This window comes from Vulpes vulpes, chromosome 8 (assembly GCF_048418805.1).
Source record: "Vulpes vulpes isolate BD-2025 chromosome 8, VulVul3, whole genome shotgun sequence".
Lineage (NCBI taxonomy): Eukaryota > Metazoa > Chordata > Mammalia > Carnivora > Canidae > Vulpes > Vulpes vulpes.
The window spans coordinates 87,113,822-87,131,177 of NC_132787.1; the positions used below are offsets into that span (position 1 = coordinate 87,113,822).

At 50.3% G+C, this 17,356-nt stretch overlaps 1 protein-coding gene across 2 annotated transcripts in view; it reads left to right on the plus strand.

The window, feature by feature from the left end:
• GALNT14 (polypeptide N-acetylgalactosaminyltransferase 14) overlaps window positions 1–17,356 on the plus strand; it is a 205,878-nt gene that overhangs the window by 123,730 nt on the left and 64,792 nt on the right. For both annotated transcript variants that reach the window (XM_072767379.1, XM_072767381.1), the window contains exon 2: window positions 5,191–5,360. In XM_072767379.1, coding sequence (XP_072623480.1) covers window positions 5,191–5,360 — 170 coding nt within the window. The remainder of the gene's footprint in view (window positions 1–5,190; window positions 5,361–17,356) is intronic.

The following is a 17,356-nucleotide window of genomic DNA, read 5'->3' on the forward strand; positions in this document are numbered from 1 at the left end:
ATAATACATGGTGGAAATATTAAAATGAAGATCTTATCTAATAATCCATAATTGATGTGCTGTCCCTAGATGAGGGAAAAGGATTTTCCAGCTCTTTCCTTTGCTATGAGCCCAAGTGAGCTGACTGGCCCTTCCTTCTTTGTTGGAGTTTGTCTTGCACGCTGGAGGAGAGGGGGCCAGGGGTGGGGGGAATCCATTCTCAGGGTCCTTCCTTTTCCAGACCGTTCATCCTGGGCAGGACTTACATAGAGATTGTGCCGTTCTCTTCACTCCCTGGACTGGCCCTTGGAAAAATAAGATCAGTTCCAGCTGGGCAGACATTAGAATAATAATAATGTCACTGGGTGAGCAGATACTTCTCCATTTTTATGACTGCCCAACAAGGGGCTAAAAAGTGGCCCTGGATGAATGAAACATTCAGTGATGTTGAAGGAACACAAGCTTCGAAGCCAAAAGTCTTGAGTTAGTCTCCATAGCGAACTTTTGATCTTTGTGGTCTTAAGCAGGCTCCTGTTGTTTCCTTAACTCTCAGTGTTCTCATGTGTGAAATGGGAGGACTTTGGGTAGGAAGGGAGCAGACGCATTGCCTGCCTTGTCACAGGGGTAATACAAATGCAGCATTGTAGTGAAACAGCTTTGGAGGTAATAATAAGCTTTTCTGTTTGGCCTGTTTGATATTGACCTTCAATCCTTATTATACTTTTTCATTTCTAAAAGTTATACTCAGTTCTTTTTCAGTGAACTTTTGTTCTTTGCTCATTTTTTATTTCCTGTTTTAGCTGTTTTATCTACGGTTATGCTTTATTTTGTATCTGTAATTCCTGCCTCTGAAGTCTCTGGAAGATCTAAATCTGCTGTTTGTAGTTTCCACTGTCACTCCCATGTGTCTGATTTTTTTTTTTTTAAGATTTATTTTACTTATTTTAGAGAGAGCATGCAGTGGGGGAGAACCAGAGGGAATGGGAGAGAGAAGCATAAACAGACTCTGTGCTGAGTACGGAACCTGACGCAGGGCTCAATCTCATGACCCTGATATCAGACCTGAGTTGAAACCAAGGGTTGGACGCTTACCCGACTGAGGCACCTGGGCACTTCTGATATTTTTTATTGTGATTTCACCTTTTGGTGAGCTTTGTAGGAATCCTGGAGATCTGAGTTGGAGATGCTTTTCTCTAAAAAGGATTTACATTTGCTTCTGACAGGCAACAGATTCTGCTTCAATATTAGAAGGAAATTTCTAGAAGTTGCAGGCCTTTGAAGCTTGGAGTGGGCTCCTTGGGACCTCTGTGTGCCTGGCTGGACCCAGGAGGGACATCCCACTGGACACTAGAATGTTTTGCTGGCGTTTCAAGTATTGGATGGATGGATGAATTCTATCATCTTTAATAAGTTGTATCATTGCTTTCAATTCTGACCTCCTGTGTGTTAACCTGGTGTATTCCAGCCTTCCTGCAGGAATCTGTCTCTGGACTTGCACCCTTCCTGCCCTGGCTAGGGGAAGACTCGGTACCCAGAAAGGAGAGTCATGGGCTGGTGGGGTGATAGTGAAGGGGGCACAGAGATCCTCTGAGGGAGGAAGATCCCGAGAAAGAAGTTGGCTGAGAAAAATGGTGGGAAACACGTAGATAGTCTTTGAAGATGACCCAAGGAAATAGCAGGAAGGCTCTGGGAAGACAGTGTCATCCAATGGTCGGGAGCATGGGAGTTGGAGCCAGACTCCATGGGTTTAAATCCTACCTCGAGCACATAGTACCTGTGTAACATTGAGCAAGGCACTTACTCTCTCTATGCCTTGGTTTCCCCACTTGTAAAATGGGATTGGTAAAATTAGCATCTGTGATTGTGAGGATTAGATAGATGCAGATGTTTATGACACATGATAGGTACCCCCAACGTGTTACTTCTTTTATCACAGGGTAAGTTTGAGAAGTTTTATTAAGGATAAGCACAGTTCAGAATAGGATAGAAGCCTCCTCGTGGGATAGAGACTTTCTCATTCTAATGGGGCAGGTGGTAGGTCAGGGAAGAAGAGACCTAGCACAATGAGAGAGCTAGTAGCTGGAGAAAGAAGACAGGGAGCCAAACACGTTGAAATCATAGAGAGTCACATAATCAGCTCTAATAGTATTAGAGCTAAAGAGCCTGAAAGTGGAATGAGAGGAACAGGCCAGGGAAGGTCGGAGGAAAGGGGACTCAGGGCATCTCCCAAAAGCATGGTGGGAGGAAAGAAATGAAGCCACTTAGATGTGCTTTTAAGCATTCATTTTTGGTGCCAAACTATTTCAATATTTAGTGCCCAGGTTTGGCTGACTTAATCAGATATATTCCATGGAAAAGATGGTCTTCGTTTTCTGTGCGTGGCATCGTGCTTAGGGTTGGAAACACACGTGCTCTAGATTGAGCAAATTCTGGTCAGAGATGGGACACCTGGGTGGCTCTGCCGTTGAGCATCTGCCTTTCACTCAGGATGATGGTCCTGGGGTCCTGGGATTGAGTCCCATATCGAGCTCCCTGCAGGGAACCTGCTTCTCCCTCTATGTCTCTGCTTCTGTGTGTGTGTGTGTGTGTGTGTGTGTGTGTGTGTGTGTGTGTTTCTCATGAATAAATAAATAAAATCTTTAAAAAAATTCTGAAAAAAAAAATTCTGGTCAGAGAGTCAAGTGAGATCTTGCTTGGGGGCCATGGGTGGTGGGGACCACACAGGAGGGGGCACAGTCCTGAGGCGGGTTCAGGTCTCCCTTCCCACCAGGTTCGATTACAGGTCACCTTCCAGCTGGGCTCCTTGTGGCAGTCTCTTCCTTCCACTTTGTTGTGCACATGTGGCCAGAGACCACCTCCACCTGACCTGTTTCATATAGACCCAGCCGTGTTCCAGAGTTTTCTTTCACTCATGTGCTCTTTGCAGTCCACACTCTGGCTTCCCCATTCCTGAGCTAGCTATGCCCTGAACACATTCTCCCTCCTCCAGGTCTTCCTGCCTTTTGTCTGGGTTTTCACTACACATGTCTACTCCTCTCATTTCCTCCTAAGCAAAGCAAACTGTGTTCATCATTCAAGCATGAACTCATTTGACACTTCTTCCAGGAAGCCTTCCCCACTTCCCTCATTCCTCTGGTATAGGTGTTAGAGATGTGTTCGTGCATGCCTCTCTGCAACCTTGCAGCCTCCTCAAGGCCTGGGGCCTTCGATCTTTGCATCTCCCCTCCATAGCACCAGAGCGCTCTAGGAGTCACCACTGATTTAGAGGATTGCAATGAATCTAATTGGGAATAAACCAGTGGGAGATGGTACAGGGCCGCATGGCCCTTCCCTGGACAGTGAGATGTCAGGGTCACCCTGTGGTGATATTCCAAGTATGGGTGACAACTGTCAGGCTGTGAGATTGCACAGCACAGGCAGGGGATCTCACCCCCTGTGTAGCAGCAGTATCCCAGGACATTAATAAAATCAATTATTGGATAAAATCGCTGGTTTCCAAAGCTTCATTTTGTGCTATTAGCAGGAGAATGCTGTTTCAAAAGGAGATAACAGAGAGAGAGAGAGAGAGAGAGAGAGAGAGAGAGAGAGATCAATTACCAGATTAGATCAAGTGGTGCGTGATCTAACTGCACACTGGCAAGCCACCCCTTGCAGCTGCCCCCTGTGGGTAGAGCACCTGCCCTGCCATCTGTAGGGCCTGCCCTGGTTCCTGTCAGGTTCCCCACGTACAGAGGGCATCCTGGTCAGCGATGGGATGGGCGGTACTCAGGCAGCTTTTCATACTTGCACAGTGACTAGAGTCAGTAGCACATGAGTGAGCATCTCATCCTTGGGGATATTGCCAGCCCCGGAGCCCCAGTCCTCACCTTCCAGGGCAGAGCCTGGTCAATAGGTTCTTCCCAGAGATACAGAGTTCTTTTTGCTTTGATGAACTTGAAAGGTCTAGTGGCTCTCCCTGGGGGTGAAAATGCCAGCATCCATTCACTGGGCAGTGGCCATTGAGGGAAGCGTCCAGCGTGGGGAGGCTCTGGCTGTGCGGAGAGTCTCTGCTTGGGTGCTGAGCTGGTGTGGGCGGAGCGATGAGGCAGCCTGGCTCTGGGCAGGAGCCACCCCCTCCTGCCTTGTCAGTGGCCTCACCTTCTCTCCTGTGATAATGCCCTGGAGGGCCTGGGAGACTGAGCTCTCCTTTGGGCTCTGCCACTGGCCCACCTGTGCAGACAAGCGCATAACTTCTGTGAGAACGTGTCTTCCCAGCTTGGCAGAGAGTCTGGGGAGGATGAAACAAGATCGTGAATCCAGAAGCTACCTTATACATTCTAAAGTGCCATGTCCAGGTACAGTGAGGGTATTACTTGTTCCCACATTGATGCTTCGGGAAAATAATCGCAGATTTAGGGGCACCTGGGTGGCTCAGTCAGTTAAGTGTCCGACTCTTGATTGTGGCTCGGGTCGTGATCTCAAAGATGGAACCCTGTTCCGTCTGCACTCAGATGCACTCCATCAGGCTCTGCACTCAGCGCAGAGTCTGCTTGGGATTCCCTCTATCTCCCTCTCCCTCTGCCCCTTCCCTCTGCCTACTCTTTCTCTCTCAAATAAATAAAGAAACCCTAAAAAAAAATAATCACAGATTCCTGGGTTGGAGGAAGAAGCGAACACACAGGCGTCCATCTGGTGGGTCGCACACTATCATAGATGGATCGCCCACTTCCCATCTCTTCCTGTGGCATAGGGGGAATGACAGTCATTTAGTACCTGTTCTGCACCAGCTACTGTGTCAGCACTTTTCAGCCAGGTGTTCTCAAATTGCCCTGCTGAGGTGGTCCATGGGGTCAGGACACTAGAACGCAAGTCCCAGCCCTGCCACTTCCTGATGGTGGGATCCTGAGCAAGGTATGTAGCCTGCGGAGGCTGTTTTCTTGTCTGTGTAGTGGGACTATGATCCCTGCCCACCTTCTAGAACTACCAGGAGCAGCGAGTAAAGATTCTCACACAGGACCCCGTACAGAGCGCTCAGTAAGCGGCAGCTGTCTTCATTGCATTCTGTTTGTTATTATCGTTGCTGGTGGTTTTCTTAACATCCTACCTCTGGCGCCGTCTTTGGGCTGAACTTTGCTAGACAGACCTGTTCTCTGCAGTTGGGCGGTGACACGCAGAGGAGGCTGGTGGAGGGCTGGGAGCCATTCTCACTGACTTCCCATTTGTGCCACACAGACTTTGGAGGCTGACTGGGAGGACCTGTGGGACCAGTTTGATGAGCGGCAGTATCTGAATGCCAAAAAGTGGCGCGTTGGTGACGATCCCTATAAGCTGTATGCTTTCAACCAGCGGGAGAGCGAGCGGATCTCCAGCAGTCGGGCGGTCCCGGACACTCGCCATCTGAGGTACTTCGCCCCTACTCCCCCTTGTCACTCTCCCCCCTTCCCGGTGGTCATGACAGAGCAGCAGCAGGCGGGGTTCGTGCGGTGCCCACGCCAGGAATCGGGCAGATGTGCCATCTGTTGCCGGCTGGACGCTGAAAGGTCTGTGATGTGTAGCTCACACGCTCTGTGCCGCTCACTGCTGGGGCCATCCCCAGGCACTTCCAGGGAGAAATGTGTGGGCACCCCCTTCACCTGCACCTGCCCCCCCCGCACCCAGTGGCCACCCTGAAATCCTGGAGCACTGAAGACCCGATGGCCTGGGCCTGTGTTCCTGGCAGATCCCCACGATGTGGCCTGGCTTGGCTTTCAAACTGAGGGAAGGCAGGATGGCCAGACCCCTGGGAAGGCGGGTTGGTGGCCTGTTCAATCACTGGTCGTTGGAAGGGGTCATTTCCTCTTGCAGCCCAGGCATGTTTTGTTGTGCGAGATGAACAACCAGAGGGGCTTCTTCACGCGCTTCTGCTGTCTGCTTCGGAGCAGCCCGTTCACACAGGCTCGTTCTGCTATCCGCCACCCGGCCATGCCTTCCAGTGGGCTGCAGAGGTCAGGGCTGAAACACTGCAGAGAGCTTTATTTCTCAGCGGAAAGGGTCTTTCAGAAGTCTTTCTCGTTGCCTCATTACCAGTCCTTCCTAGAGTCAAAGCCACGGGCTACTTTGAGGTCTGAGTGAGCAGGTCTGTCTCCACCCCACCTCCTCCATGCTGGCTTCCCTGACTATTCCTGCATAGTCCAGCTGTGCCAAAGGCCCCCTGGGGGTGTCTTTCTGCCTACTGTGGGAAATCACTCAGCACCAGCTCCAAAGAGCAGCCTGGCACGTTTGGCATGGAGAAGCACAAAGGCATTGTTAAATTGAGAGGCTATGGGACTGGTGTTAGCTTCCTAGCTTTCTGTCTCTGTCTGGGTCTGTGGGTACCCGCTCGTGGACACTGGGGTTTATGAGCAGGGTGGTAAGAATTTTGATGACTTTTGAGGCTGGTCAATCTGAAGGTGCTTTAAGCAGGCAGTCTGTGAAGGCCGATGGACTCTGTTTCCCCAACTAGGCTGTATAGCTTAGAAACCTTGATGCACATAATGTGTCCTGTGGAGGGGCTGAAGCCGTCCTTGTTAGTCACCACCATTCATGAAAGGAACTGGAGTCCTGGTTTCCCCATAGAAATAATGCCAGGGCAGTGAGCTGGCTATAAGGCATCTGTGGCTTCACAAGTCTTCAGAAGAAGACTCCAAGAGTCTGCAAACTTAACCCTCCCCTTGAAGTACCCATGAGACTCTTCTTAGCAGCACAGAGTCCCCCACACAGAGATCCAGGGCATTGGCTGTACCTCAAACATTCCCTGCTACTGACCTGAAGGCTTCTTAAAGTCAGAGTTTTGTATTACAACTATCAAAATTCCCCAGAACTAATCCTGGTCCTTGGCATCTGATAGAATTTTCTTTAAAAATTAGGTAATTTGGGGCACCTGAGTGGCTCAATTGGTTAAGCTTCTACCTTCAGCTCAGGCCATGATCCCAGGGTCCTGGGATGGAGCCCTGCATTGGGCTCCCTGCTCAGCGGGGAGCCTGCTTCTCTCTCTTCCTCTGTTCCTCGCCCTGCTCATGCTTGCTTTCTCTCTCACTCAAATAAATAAATAAAATATTAAAGAAAAAAAACAATAGGTAATTTTATTTCCTTGAGTGGAGACTACAGGTAGAACAGGGAAGAAGGAGAGAGAAGAAGGCTGAGAAGCCCCCCTGATCTCAGGTGGGGTGGTCCTTCCCCTGTCCTGAGTCCAGACCGTGAGACCCTCCAGAAGGACAAAGGACAGCCTCCTGCCCAGGAAAGGAGCCAGTGCATCTGGGCAAGAGCTCTGCCCCCACCTGTAGAAGGGAGGCAGGAAGTGGGGGCTTCACTGAGCAGGCAGGTGCAAAGGGACATCCTGAGCAGGACAGATTTCTGTGGTCACCCTGGTCTGTGATCTGAGAGGCAGAAATGAAAGCAATTTACAAGGGCCAGACACACATGCTGGTTGTGAGTGAAGAACTGACACAGTCCCCGAGGATCCGAGTTTACCAGGTCCTGTTTGGGGCTCTCACGCAGTCTGCTGTATCTGTTAAGTAAGTGTGGTCCGCTGGCATGGCGGCAAGAGGGAAAGGGAGGATTTAGACCAAATCCAAGGCACTCTTGGGGAATCCAGAGAGGAAAAGTCTATCTGCCATATGTCTGCCTCCGGGCACTGACCTTGCCCAGTAGGAGCTGGGATTGTGTTACTCGGAGGATTTCAGATTTGTGGATCCTGATTCAAAAGAGCAGCAAGTGGGGAGGACAGGATATTGGGAACGAGGGCAAGCACATGGGACCAGGCAGCCGTGGTAGGTCTGTTGAGCACTGACTGTGTATAAGGCCGTGGGCTAGTGCCAGCAGAGGCCAACAATTGAATTGGCCATCTCCAGGCTGAGTTTGATATGGGGCTGACCCTGTGCACACATCACTCTTGTGCTTAATGAGCATTCCAGAGACTGCCAGCAAAGCCCAGTGTTCCTCCCTCAGATGGGCCCCACTGGGGTTGACCTGTCTACTGTCTACTACTGCCAGCCCTCATCTCCCAGGGAATCTGTGTCTGTGAGGTGAAAACCACCAGCTAAGTCCCTTAATCCTAGGATCCCAGCCTCCTTATATCCCGACTTCATCCTGACATAATGCCTGACTTCAGCCAGCCAGTGTGCCTGGGCTGATGAAGCCCTAAAGCCCTTTTTGGGCCCTGCCTACCCCAGCTCTGAGCAGCTGGGGCTGCTGGTGACCTGTCTCCTATAGCACATCAATAGGATTCTGTCAATGGCTGGCATTTGGACCTGGATCATACTTTGCCCTGGGGGCTCACCTGTACATTGTAAGCCGCTGGCCAGCATCTCTGGCCTCTACCCACTAGATGCCAGTAGTACCCACCCCCATGTTGTGACATTGCCAGATGTCTCCTGAGGGGCAAAGCTGCAGTGAGAATGAGCCACTGCTGTAGAGCCAGCCCCACTTGTTACCTGAGTTCTCAAGAGTGAAGTATCATGAATTATCAGCCCCAGCAACAGAACGAAGCCTTCTGCCCTCTAAGGGGAGCCGTCTTTGCTAGCATCTACTACAGTGCCTGGTGTGTGATAGACTTTCAAGAAACATTTGTTGAACAAATGTGAGGGAAAGTAAATCTGCAGACACTTGACTACTTTCTCCCATCTGTCTTCTGTGCAAAGAGGGAAAGAGGCCTGAGAGGCAGCCCCCTTATGCCTCTCCCTCCATCTTCAGGGGCTTTAGATGAGGAGGCAGAAGAACAGACTCAGTGAAAGGGGAAAAAAGCATTTTCCCTTAAAGAGTTCTCATTACTGGGAAGAGAAGAGTGAAGAAACAGCATGGGGGAGTGGCCTGTGCTTATTAAATTTGCTTCCAATTTTCTTACCACAGTAATTGGATTCTGATTTATAGGACATGTGTGGACAAGCGCCTGAGACAGAACTATTAGCTGAGCATTAGAGCACACGCTGCTGGGCAGCTAGCATTGGGGACATCGCTCAGGAATCCAGAGATGCTGTGAGGCTGGAGGAAGCAGCAGGTGGAGGGAGGAGGACGAGGCTGTGGAGGTTTTCACCCAATAGGCAGCTGGGCTGATGGAAAAGCCAAACTGCACTGGCAGTATGGAACCCCTCCTCGCAAGCCTGTCATGGTCCGGCGTCATATGAAAGCAGCCCCAGAGAGGCCAGGGATTTTGTTTCCCCATATGGAATAGGACAGTCACATTGTTTTCTCAGTCCTCTTGGGTGCCCGGGGAGGTGGCTGGATTGCCCTAGAGAGTGGAATGACCAAGGCAGGCTGGGAACTCCCCATTCCCAGGCTTTATGGAGGGTGGGGTTCAGTGAGTGATGTCCACATCTCGGCTAGTTTAGAAATATCTGTGGTTTCAAATAGATACCCTGCACATTCACCCTTTGGAGTTGACAAGCGAGCCTTCCCATGCCCACCCACCCCTGGCCTAACATGTAACATTTTCACATGAGATTGAAGATTGAGATTGAAACCTGCTGTCACCAGCCATTAGACACATCTTGGCCATGACTCAGTTTCCTCATCCCTGATCCGGGGTCTGTGGGAGGCGTGGGGATCAGGTGAGAAGCCATGGCCTTCCACATGTCCCTGCTCCTTTCTCAGCTTTGTTCTCTCATTGCAGTTGGACTCGATAGCCTTGAAGCTTCCTTGGTACATGAGTCACTGCAGTTTGCACATTAGTGCACGCTTCTGTGGTTGGTTTTCTCATTCTGGATGTATCCACATCCATGCACTCAGCTCTCCTGCCTGCCTCCCTGGGAATCTCATGACTGCACTTGCATCGGGGCAACCTAGTTCCACATTTTCCCCTGAGATCCATAATCCTGTTAACATCTACGAGAGCCTGAACTCCCAGGGCACCGCCAGGGTCCTCTGGGGTCACGAAGATGAAGACGTGGCTGTCTGTATCACGGTGGCGGTAGCATGCCATAAATAACTGTTGAAATGTAAGGAAGAGACCGCATCTAGCTGGGGTGAGTGTGAGATTTCCCAGGGGAGTTCTCCTGTTTATCCAGCACTGGCTGGTCCAACAAATAGTCCTCATTTTCCAATTGTGCCACCCCCACCACTGTCGCCACACATTTTGGTGACAACAGCTGGATTTGTCATCATCCAAGTAGCCCATAGAACATCTGGCAGACAAGAAGCCATTAAACGGAGGCACACCCCTCGAGCAGGGAGGAAATATTTTGATAAAGCAAATGTATATTTTTGCTGTTGCCTAGCAATACTTATGGGATTGCTTTGATTGCAGGGGAGCAGGTGGCAGGGTGGACCGCGCCCGTGAGCCGCGAGCTGGAAGGCATTGCATCTGGGAAGCCTCATTAGGTCACCTCCTCCTGGCTGGCTGGGTTTGATTGTTCCCCTCAGAGTACCGTCCCAGCCTTTGTCCAGTGCAGTGCTAAATGGTTCAAACAGTGGGATACCCATCGCTTGCCTGAAGGGAAAATTCTACACTTCGATACATCTCACCGGGAAGACATTTTTCCTTTGCTCCTTTTCATCCTGGGAAATGAAGGGGCAGTGGCCCAGTCTGGGATTGCATGTCTCCCTCCTTGTATTTACTCGGTTGGAATGGCTGCCAAAGATCATCATCATTTCTCTCCTTGTACTCGTCACTTAGCAGTAATAGGATAAAAATCTTTACGGCTGGAACGGCTAAGCATAAAAAATGTTCATATTCCCTCAGAGTCAAGGCTCTTCCACTAGCTTAGCACAGAGTTGGTGATTCCACATCAAGGCAGAGAGGAAGAGAGAGGAAACCCATCACAGACACTTAGCTTTTGCAAACATGCTCTCCCCATCTGCTACATTCTGGGCCCTCCTGTGCACCATTTTTCCAGACAAGAGTTTGTGAGCCTATTGATAGTAGCTCTGAGTGCGCTTCACTCCAGAGCATCGTGGAGTCTCAGGGATCCTTGGCAGGAGCCAGGGGGCAGCAAGCTGAGTTTCTGAACATCCTAGAAGCGGCTCTGTAGAAGAACAGTGTCTGCTGGCCTGGGGGTGGCTCTCTGAGTACCAGGTACATGGCATAGAAGTGGGTTCTCACTGGGGCATGAGGGCAAGGGAAACCACAGAGGCTGAGATGGGAGGTGCCTCTTAGGCCGGATTCCTTCCACTCCTGGTCCCCTGGGTCCTTGAGTGCTGCCCCTGTCCCTCTGTCACTGCCTGCTCTGTTTCAGGCAGATTTCCCAAAGTGGTTGCATCTCAGCCTTTGAAAGGGGACCAGTCAAGAAAATTGCTGATGAGAATTCATCTGAACAAAGCACCCTAATTGATGTTTTCACACACCTTATTTAAGCTTTGACATTACGTGTCTCATTCATTCGTTTTCCCATTCTTTCACTCATTCATCCACTCAACACATTTATCAAGCACTAACCACATGCCAAGCTCTGTGTTAGAAATTGGTCTCCACTCTCCAGGAGCTCATGGTCTATGGAGAAAATGGGACTCCTGATGCTCTACTGTGGGTTGCTCTGAGGCCATATTTTTGATTCTGGAGCTAATGCATGGGACTTCCTGTCCCCGATTCCCAGGAACCCATCTCCCGCCCCGTCCTGGTTTTGGTGTCGCTATTTCTGTCTTGGCCACGGAGCAAGCCATACGAGTTACGAGCTTTCCTGTAAAAAAGTCAAAACGGCATTAAGCTGGCCTACCCAGGAGAAGGCATTTATACTTGGACGGGAGGCAGAGGCTTTCTGAAGGAAATGGCATTTGAGCTGGAATTGGGGGCGACAGGTAGGATTTTAGCAGGTGGCAAGCATCCCAGATTGAGGGAGCAGCATACGCAAAGACGAGGTGGGAGAGCCACATTGTTTTGCAGGAATCAGTCCAATTTCCTTGGAGTGTGGGTGATGGAGGGGAGAATAATTCTGGATGCAAAACTGGGGGTCGTGTCATAACAAAGTCTTGAATTGAGGATAAGGAGCTTAGAGTTAGTTCAGTCAATGTTGGAATGCTTGGACTTTCATTCTGTCATGGCCTCATCATCTCAGCGACCCCGGATGTCCTAAGCAACATGTCCCTGCCCAGTGCTGGGTCAGCGGAGCTCCTGCTGGTGGGGAGTGAGTGGAGGGCATAAGGTAGGACTGAGCAGAACTGTGCCAGGCAGCAGTGATCCGCCCCCTAAGGAAGGGTAGACAATGGTAAGCAATCTCTAAAAGCAAGCTTAGCCTGAACTGGGGCGGACCCAAGGGGGTAGAGTAGGGTATGGGATCCTGGCTTTAAGGCACCAGCCTCCTCAGGGTAGGGGTGTTGGGTCTTACACTGGGGAGTTTGTTCTGGGGTGAGGTGGGAGAGATGAGAAGCAAGAACTGGTCTGGAGGGAAAAGTTGCTGGTGGGGACCTGCAAAAGGAGTCTGTCCTTGACCCGCACCTGACTGTTGGGTTTAGGATTGAGCACCAGTACTGGCTATAAAGACTTGGACAGAGAAGCAAGACTAGCAAATTGAGCACATACCTAGGTAGAGAGATCCAGGCTCAGAGAGGTTAAGGGACATGTCCAAGATCACACAGCTAGTCAATGCTTAGCCAAAACTCAAAATCAAGTTTTCAGATTCTAGGTTTATAGATATATAAATATATTCTGTCCCCAACATAAAGCCCATATTATGTCCAAGTTCACTGCTGTGTGTATGTGTGTGTGTGTATGTGTGTGTTTTACTGCAGCTTATAGGGCAAAGAGAAGAAATGCTGCATGAGGATTTTGTTTCCCAGTTAAGGTAGTTTGATATTTCTATTTCAGCTTTGCTTAGAGGCATGGGTGTAGCATAGTTCAGTTAGCTAACAGAGTCGGTAGTTTCTTGTAGTGTTCTCTCAGCAAGACCAAAGAGAACCCATGTGCTTTTGAAAGGCACTAAATAGCTTTAGTTCTGGAGGCGTGTTTCTCCCCCCCTGCCCCACGCCTCCCCACCCTGGTTCCCCTCCTTTATTACACATTGCCCGAGGAAGGAGATAATGCAAAGAAATGTGGAAAGACACGGAGAAGTGTGTTCAGTGCCTAGGATTGGGAATTTGATCTGGAATGAACTGTTTCCCCCACAAAATTTATCCTGCCGATTATTGAGTATTATGTTATTAGGTGTCAACCTTCAAAATTAAACAATAAAGGTTGTTGAGCAGCAAATGAGTTTGGCCAGAAAGAACAGAGAAATTGCATTTTGGGACATACAAACTATGGGGGATTGTGGGCAAGTCTGAAGAACAAAAGGTAAAGCATCCTTCGTAGGTGAAAGGAGGAGGTTGGAGAGGTTGTTCTGAACAAACACTCATTGGACAAAAATGCAGTGGTGGCGGCTTCTCATTGGCTGCAGGCCAGGGCAGCTTCTGGTTGCCGGGCTGAGAGGAAATCTTCCTTCTTCCTTCTGGACTGTGTATTTTGTTGTTGGGTTTTTAAATATTTATTTATTTATTAGAGAGAGAGAGAGCGCGTGAGCGCACAGGAGTAAGGAGAGAGGGGTGGAGGGAGAAGCAGACTCTGCAGGACCCTGAGATTATGACCTGAGCCAAAGGCAGATGCTTCACCAACTGAGCTACCCAGGTGCCCTTGGACTGTGTGTATTGAATAAGGCTTCCTTTATTCATTTTCATGTAGGGATATATCAGTAAACAAGCAGTCCAAACACTTGCTCTCATGGAGCTTATTGGATTCCCCAGGTAGGCAAGTCTACCAACTGGCTGCCTGGCTGGGATCTTCTTGCTGCCCACCGCAGGTTGCCAGTACCTTCTCAACAGTGGGCCACTCCCCCTGAGAGGAAGGTTCCCATAAGCTAGCCTTGAAAACGAGCCCTAGCCCATGCACTCAGAGCTGGCAACACTGCAAAGGGAAGGTGGCATCGTTTCTCTCTCCTCTAAATTATCCTTTTTTGTTGTTGTTGTTCGTTGATTTTGGGACCCCACAGTGTTTTGGGACACATTTAAGAAAGCAGAAGGCTAAAGAAGAGACCCTGGATTTGCATTCTGCACTCTGGGGTGTTCTCTTTAGTGCTGTTGGGGTCATCAGGACAGCTGACATGCTCAAGAGAAGAGATGGGATTGCTGAGTTTGGCTGTGGCTCTTGCCCATGTTATGGGCTGTATTGAATTCTTCCACTTTGGTGGCTTTTGAAATATCCCTGCAAGACCAAAATATGCCTGAAGACCCAGAGCCTCTCTTCATCTTAAGTCAACTTTGAATCAAAGTACCATATATGTACAGAAAAGTTGACACTTCATTCATGTACACTTGAAGAAATTTCCAGGGAGAGCCCGCCCCCATTCCTACATCAAGCACCTCCATCAAGGACAAGATGACTCTCGGTGCCAGAACCACCCTAATGTCCCTGCCCCTTCCTCTCCACCGTGGAACACTGTCCTGACTTCAATGCCATAGACTAGTATTGCTTGTTTTTGAACTTTTATAAATGGATTTAACACAGTATGTGCTCTTGTGTGTCGGCTTCCCTCAAAATTAAGGGTATGAAATCCCGCCACACTTTCAAGATGCGGTGTGTTCATGCTCACAGCTGTAGAGTATTCCTTTGTATGACTATATTGCCAGTCATATATCAGTTCTACTGTGAATGCTCCTTTGGGGTTTTACCTTATGAACAGTGCTCCTTTAATGAATCTTGTACTTGTCTTGGTGAACATGGGTCTCCACCCCACTGGCTGTGGATGCGTCTGGGAGTTCCAGGGGCTCTTTGCCTTTGTCGTCAGTGACTGGCTTTCGTGTGTTTCACTTGAGCCTTCGAGAGGCTGAGTCCTGGTATCTTCCTGTGGTTTAGGTTTGGGCCCTTTCTTTGGTGATTAGTGAGGTGGAGCACCTTTCAGAAGCTCACGGGCCAATCTGGTACCCCACTGAGTGTTTTATACCTGCTCTCTTCACCTTCCTAGGCCATTTGTCCAACAACCAAAGCACAAATCCTGATTTTTCGTCTGCCCTCCTCTATAACCTTCTGAGTGTTTTGTACATTTTCTCCCACATCATGGCAGTGCAGTGAAGGGGAGGGAAGCTACTGGACAGAGCGCGAGAAGCCATGGGTCCTAAGATAGTGCCCAACCCTTCAGCTGTCAGGGTGTTGTCTCCTCACAGGTAAGAAGAGGGAAGTAGCTCAGAGATGCTTAATAAGGTCGCTTTCGAGCCCTGTCTGCTAGATGAAAATACCTCTGCTAGGAAGAATGTGCAGGAATGATTTACGGAGTGATTGGAGGCGATTTCCATTAGCAGGACTCCCTCCAGCTCAGGGGCACCTCCCCTCCCCTGTGGCCCCAGAGGAGTCCTTCCCCTCATACACTTCTCTTCCTGAGGCGACTCAAGGGACCGTGCGAGCTGTCCATTTCTGTGGGGCCCGCGTGCCTTCCCCTGGGTGGAGGTCACCAGACCCCCCCTTCCCAGCTGGAGACGCCAACGTCAGCTGCTTTAATGGCATCTTTGCACTTCTCTGAAGGCCCCTGGGATCTCTTCAACAGCAAAGCCGTTTGGCACATCACACAAATGGCAGCTTGAGTGAAGACTGGTGACCTGCCCAGTTTTTGGTATAGAATAAAGAGTTGTAACATAGGAACCTTTCCCCTTTGTAACCCAGAGCACTGTCATGTTGGGTTACCATTCCCCCCTAGCGCTGCAAAGAATGATGGGCTGGTGTGATGTGCCACATGTGTCTCTAATGACAGAAAGGAACGGAGCTAACAGAACAGGCCCCTCCTGAGAGGCTTGGGCACCTGGCATAATTCCTAAGTAAAATCTGAATGTCAGCAGTCCTCAGAATAAGAGCAACCACACCCTCCAGCTCTATGAGACATCACAGAGGCTCTCACATCCCCTTCCCGGGACTTTCTTAGCGACCCTTCAGGTGAAGGATCACTGCCATCTGATAGGGGAGGAAACGGAGCCCAGGCACTGTAACTGATTAACTGTGAGCTTTGAGATAGGGCATGTCTGCCAGTTATCTGCTGCTCCTTGGGTGAGTTATTCAAACTCCTCGAGCCTCGATTCCTCGTCCTGAGATGGGAATGATAATGGTAGCCAGGGTTGCTGTCAGGGTGAGGCGAAATACTCCATGCTGAGCACTGAGCGCAGTCTTGAACCCCCAGTAAGCACTGTTTGAGCTGTGGTGAGGTGCTGATGAATCGTCAGATGGGTTTTAGTTCCAGGATTAGCATGAGCTCCCTGCCAGGCCCTATGATCTTTCCACAGCTACGCAGCAGGTGGAGGAGGCAGGGCCAAGAGGGGGCCGGCCCCGCAGGAGCAAGGAGCCATGTGAATGGGTTTGGAGAGGTCCTGGCTCTGTGCCGGCTCCCCCACCTCTGAGTTGGGGCACGTTCCAGGAACAAGGTGGTGCGGGGGTGGAGAGGGTGCGGGCAGAGAAGTTCTGCACAGAGCTTCCTGCCTCAGCCTTGGCTCCTGGCGCCCAAACACTTAACTTGCCTGAATGTCAAACTTAACTTTAAAAACCGGAGCGCAAAATAAGCAATGAGGCAATCGCGATGCCACGTCTGGTGGAATGTGTACTTTTAAAATAGTGGGGATGGAAGCCAAGGCCAGCAGAGGGAGTGATTTCGGGGCCGGGCGCCAGGAAGTGGAACCGAGTCTGATAGCAGATGAAAAGAGCAGAGGTGACAGCTGTGGGCGGGCGGCTGTGGAAAGCCGGTGCTGGCCAGGGTGACAGACAGTGGGATGGAGTGACGTGAGCAGTGGGCCTGGGGGCGGCTGGAAAAGCAGCTGAAGAAGGCACCATGTGACCGAGGAAGGGGGACCCATGGAGTCACGTAGCAGCCTCGCAGCCAGGGCTTCGGTGTGGGCTAGCAGGATCAGCCAGTGCCCCTGTGGTCGTCCTCGGTGTCCCTAAGGCCGCAGGAGTGACCCTTCTATGTGACGGAAGCCCACGGGTCCAGCTCTCACCCTCTGCCCCCACCCAGCCCCCACCATGACCTTGATCCCAGCCAGAGCAGACATCGTTCCATCTGTTCTCCTGCCTTCCTGCTTCTCCACGTTTTCCCCTGGTTCATCATATGAACACATAATTTTTAAAAAAGATTTTATTTATTAGAGAGAAAGAGCACTCGTACAGAGGAAGGGACAAAGGGAGACAGAGAATCTCCATGGAGCCCTATGATGAGGCTGTGCTGAGCATGGAGCCCTATGACGAGGCTCAGTCCCATGACCCTGAGATCATAACCTGAGCCAAAGTCAAGAGTCGGATGTTCAGTGGACAGAGCCACCCAGGTGCCCCACTGGATGCATCTCTCATTTATCCCTTACCCCGAGCCTCACTGAACCTGCCTGTACTACCTCTCGAGATAGCAGGCCGCCCGCTTTGCTCTCACCTGCTCCATCTCAGGACAGGTCCTACTGTTCACCTTGGAGCCAAGCCCAAACCTTTGGTGTCCCACATGGCCCACCCTTATTCTGT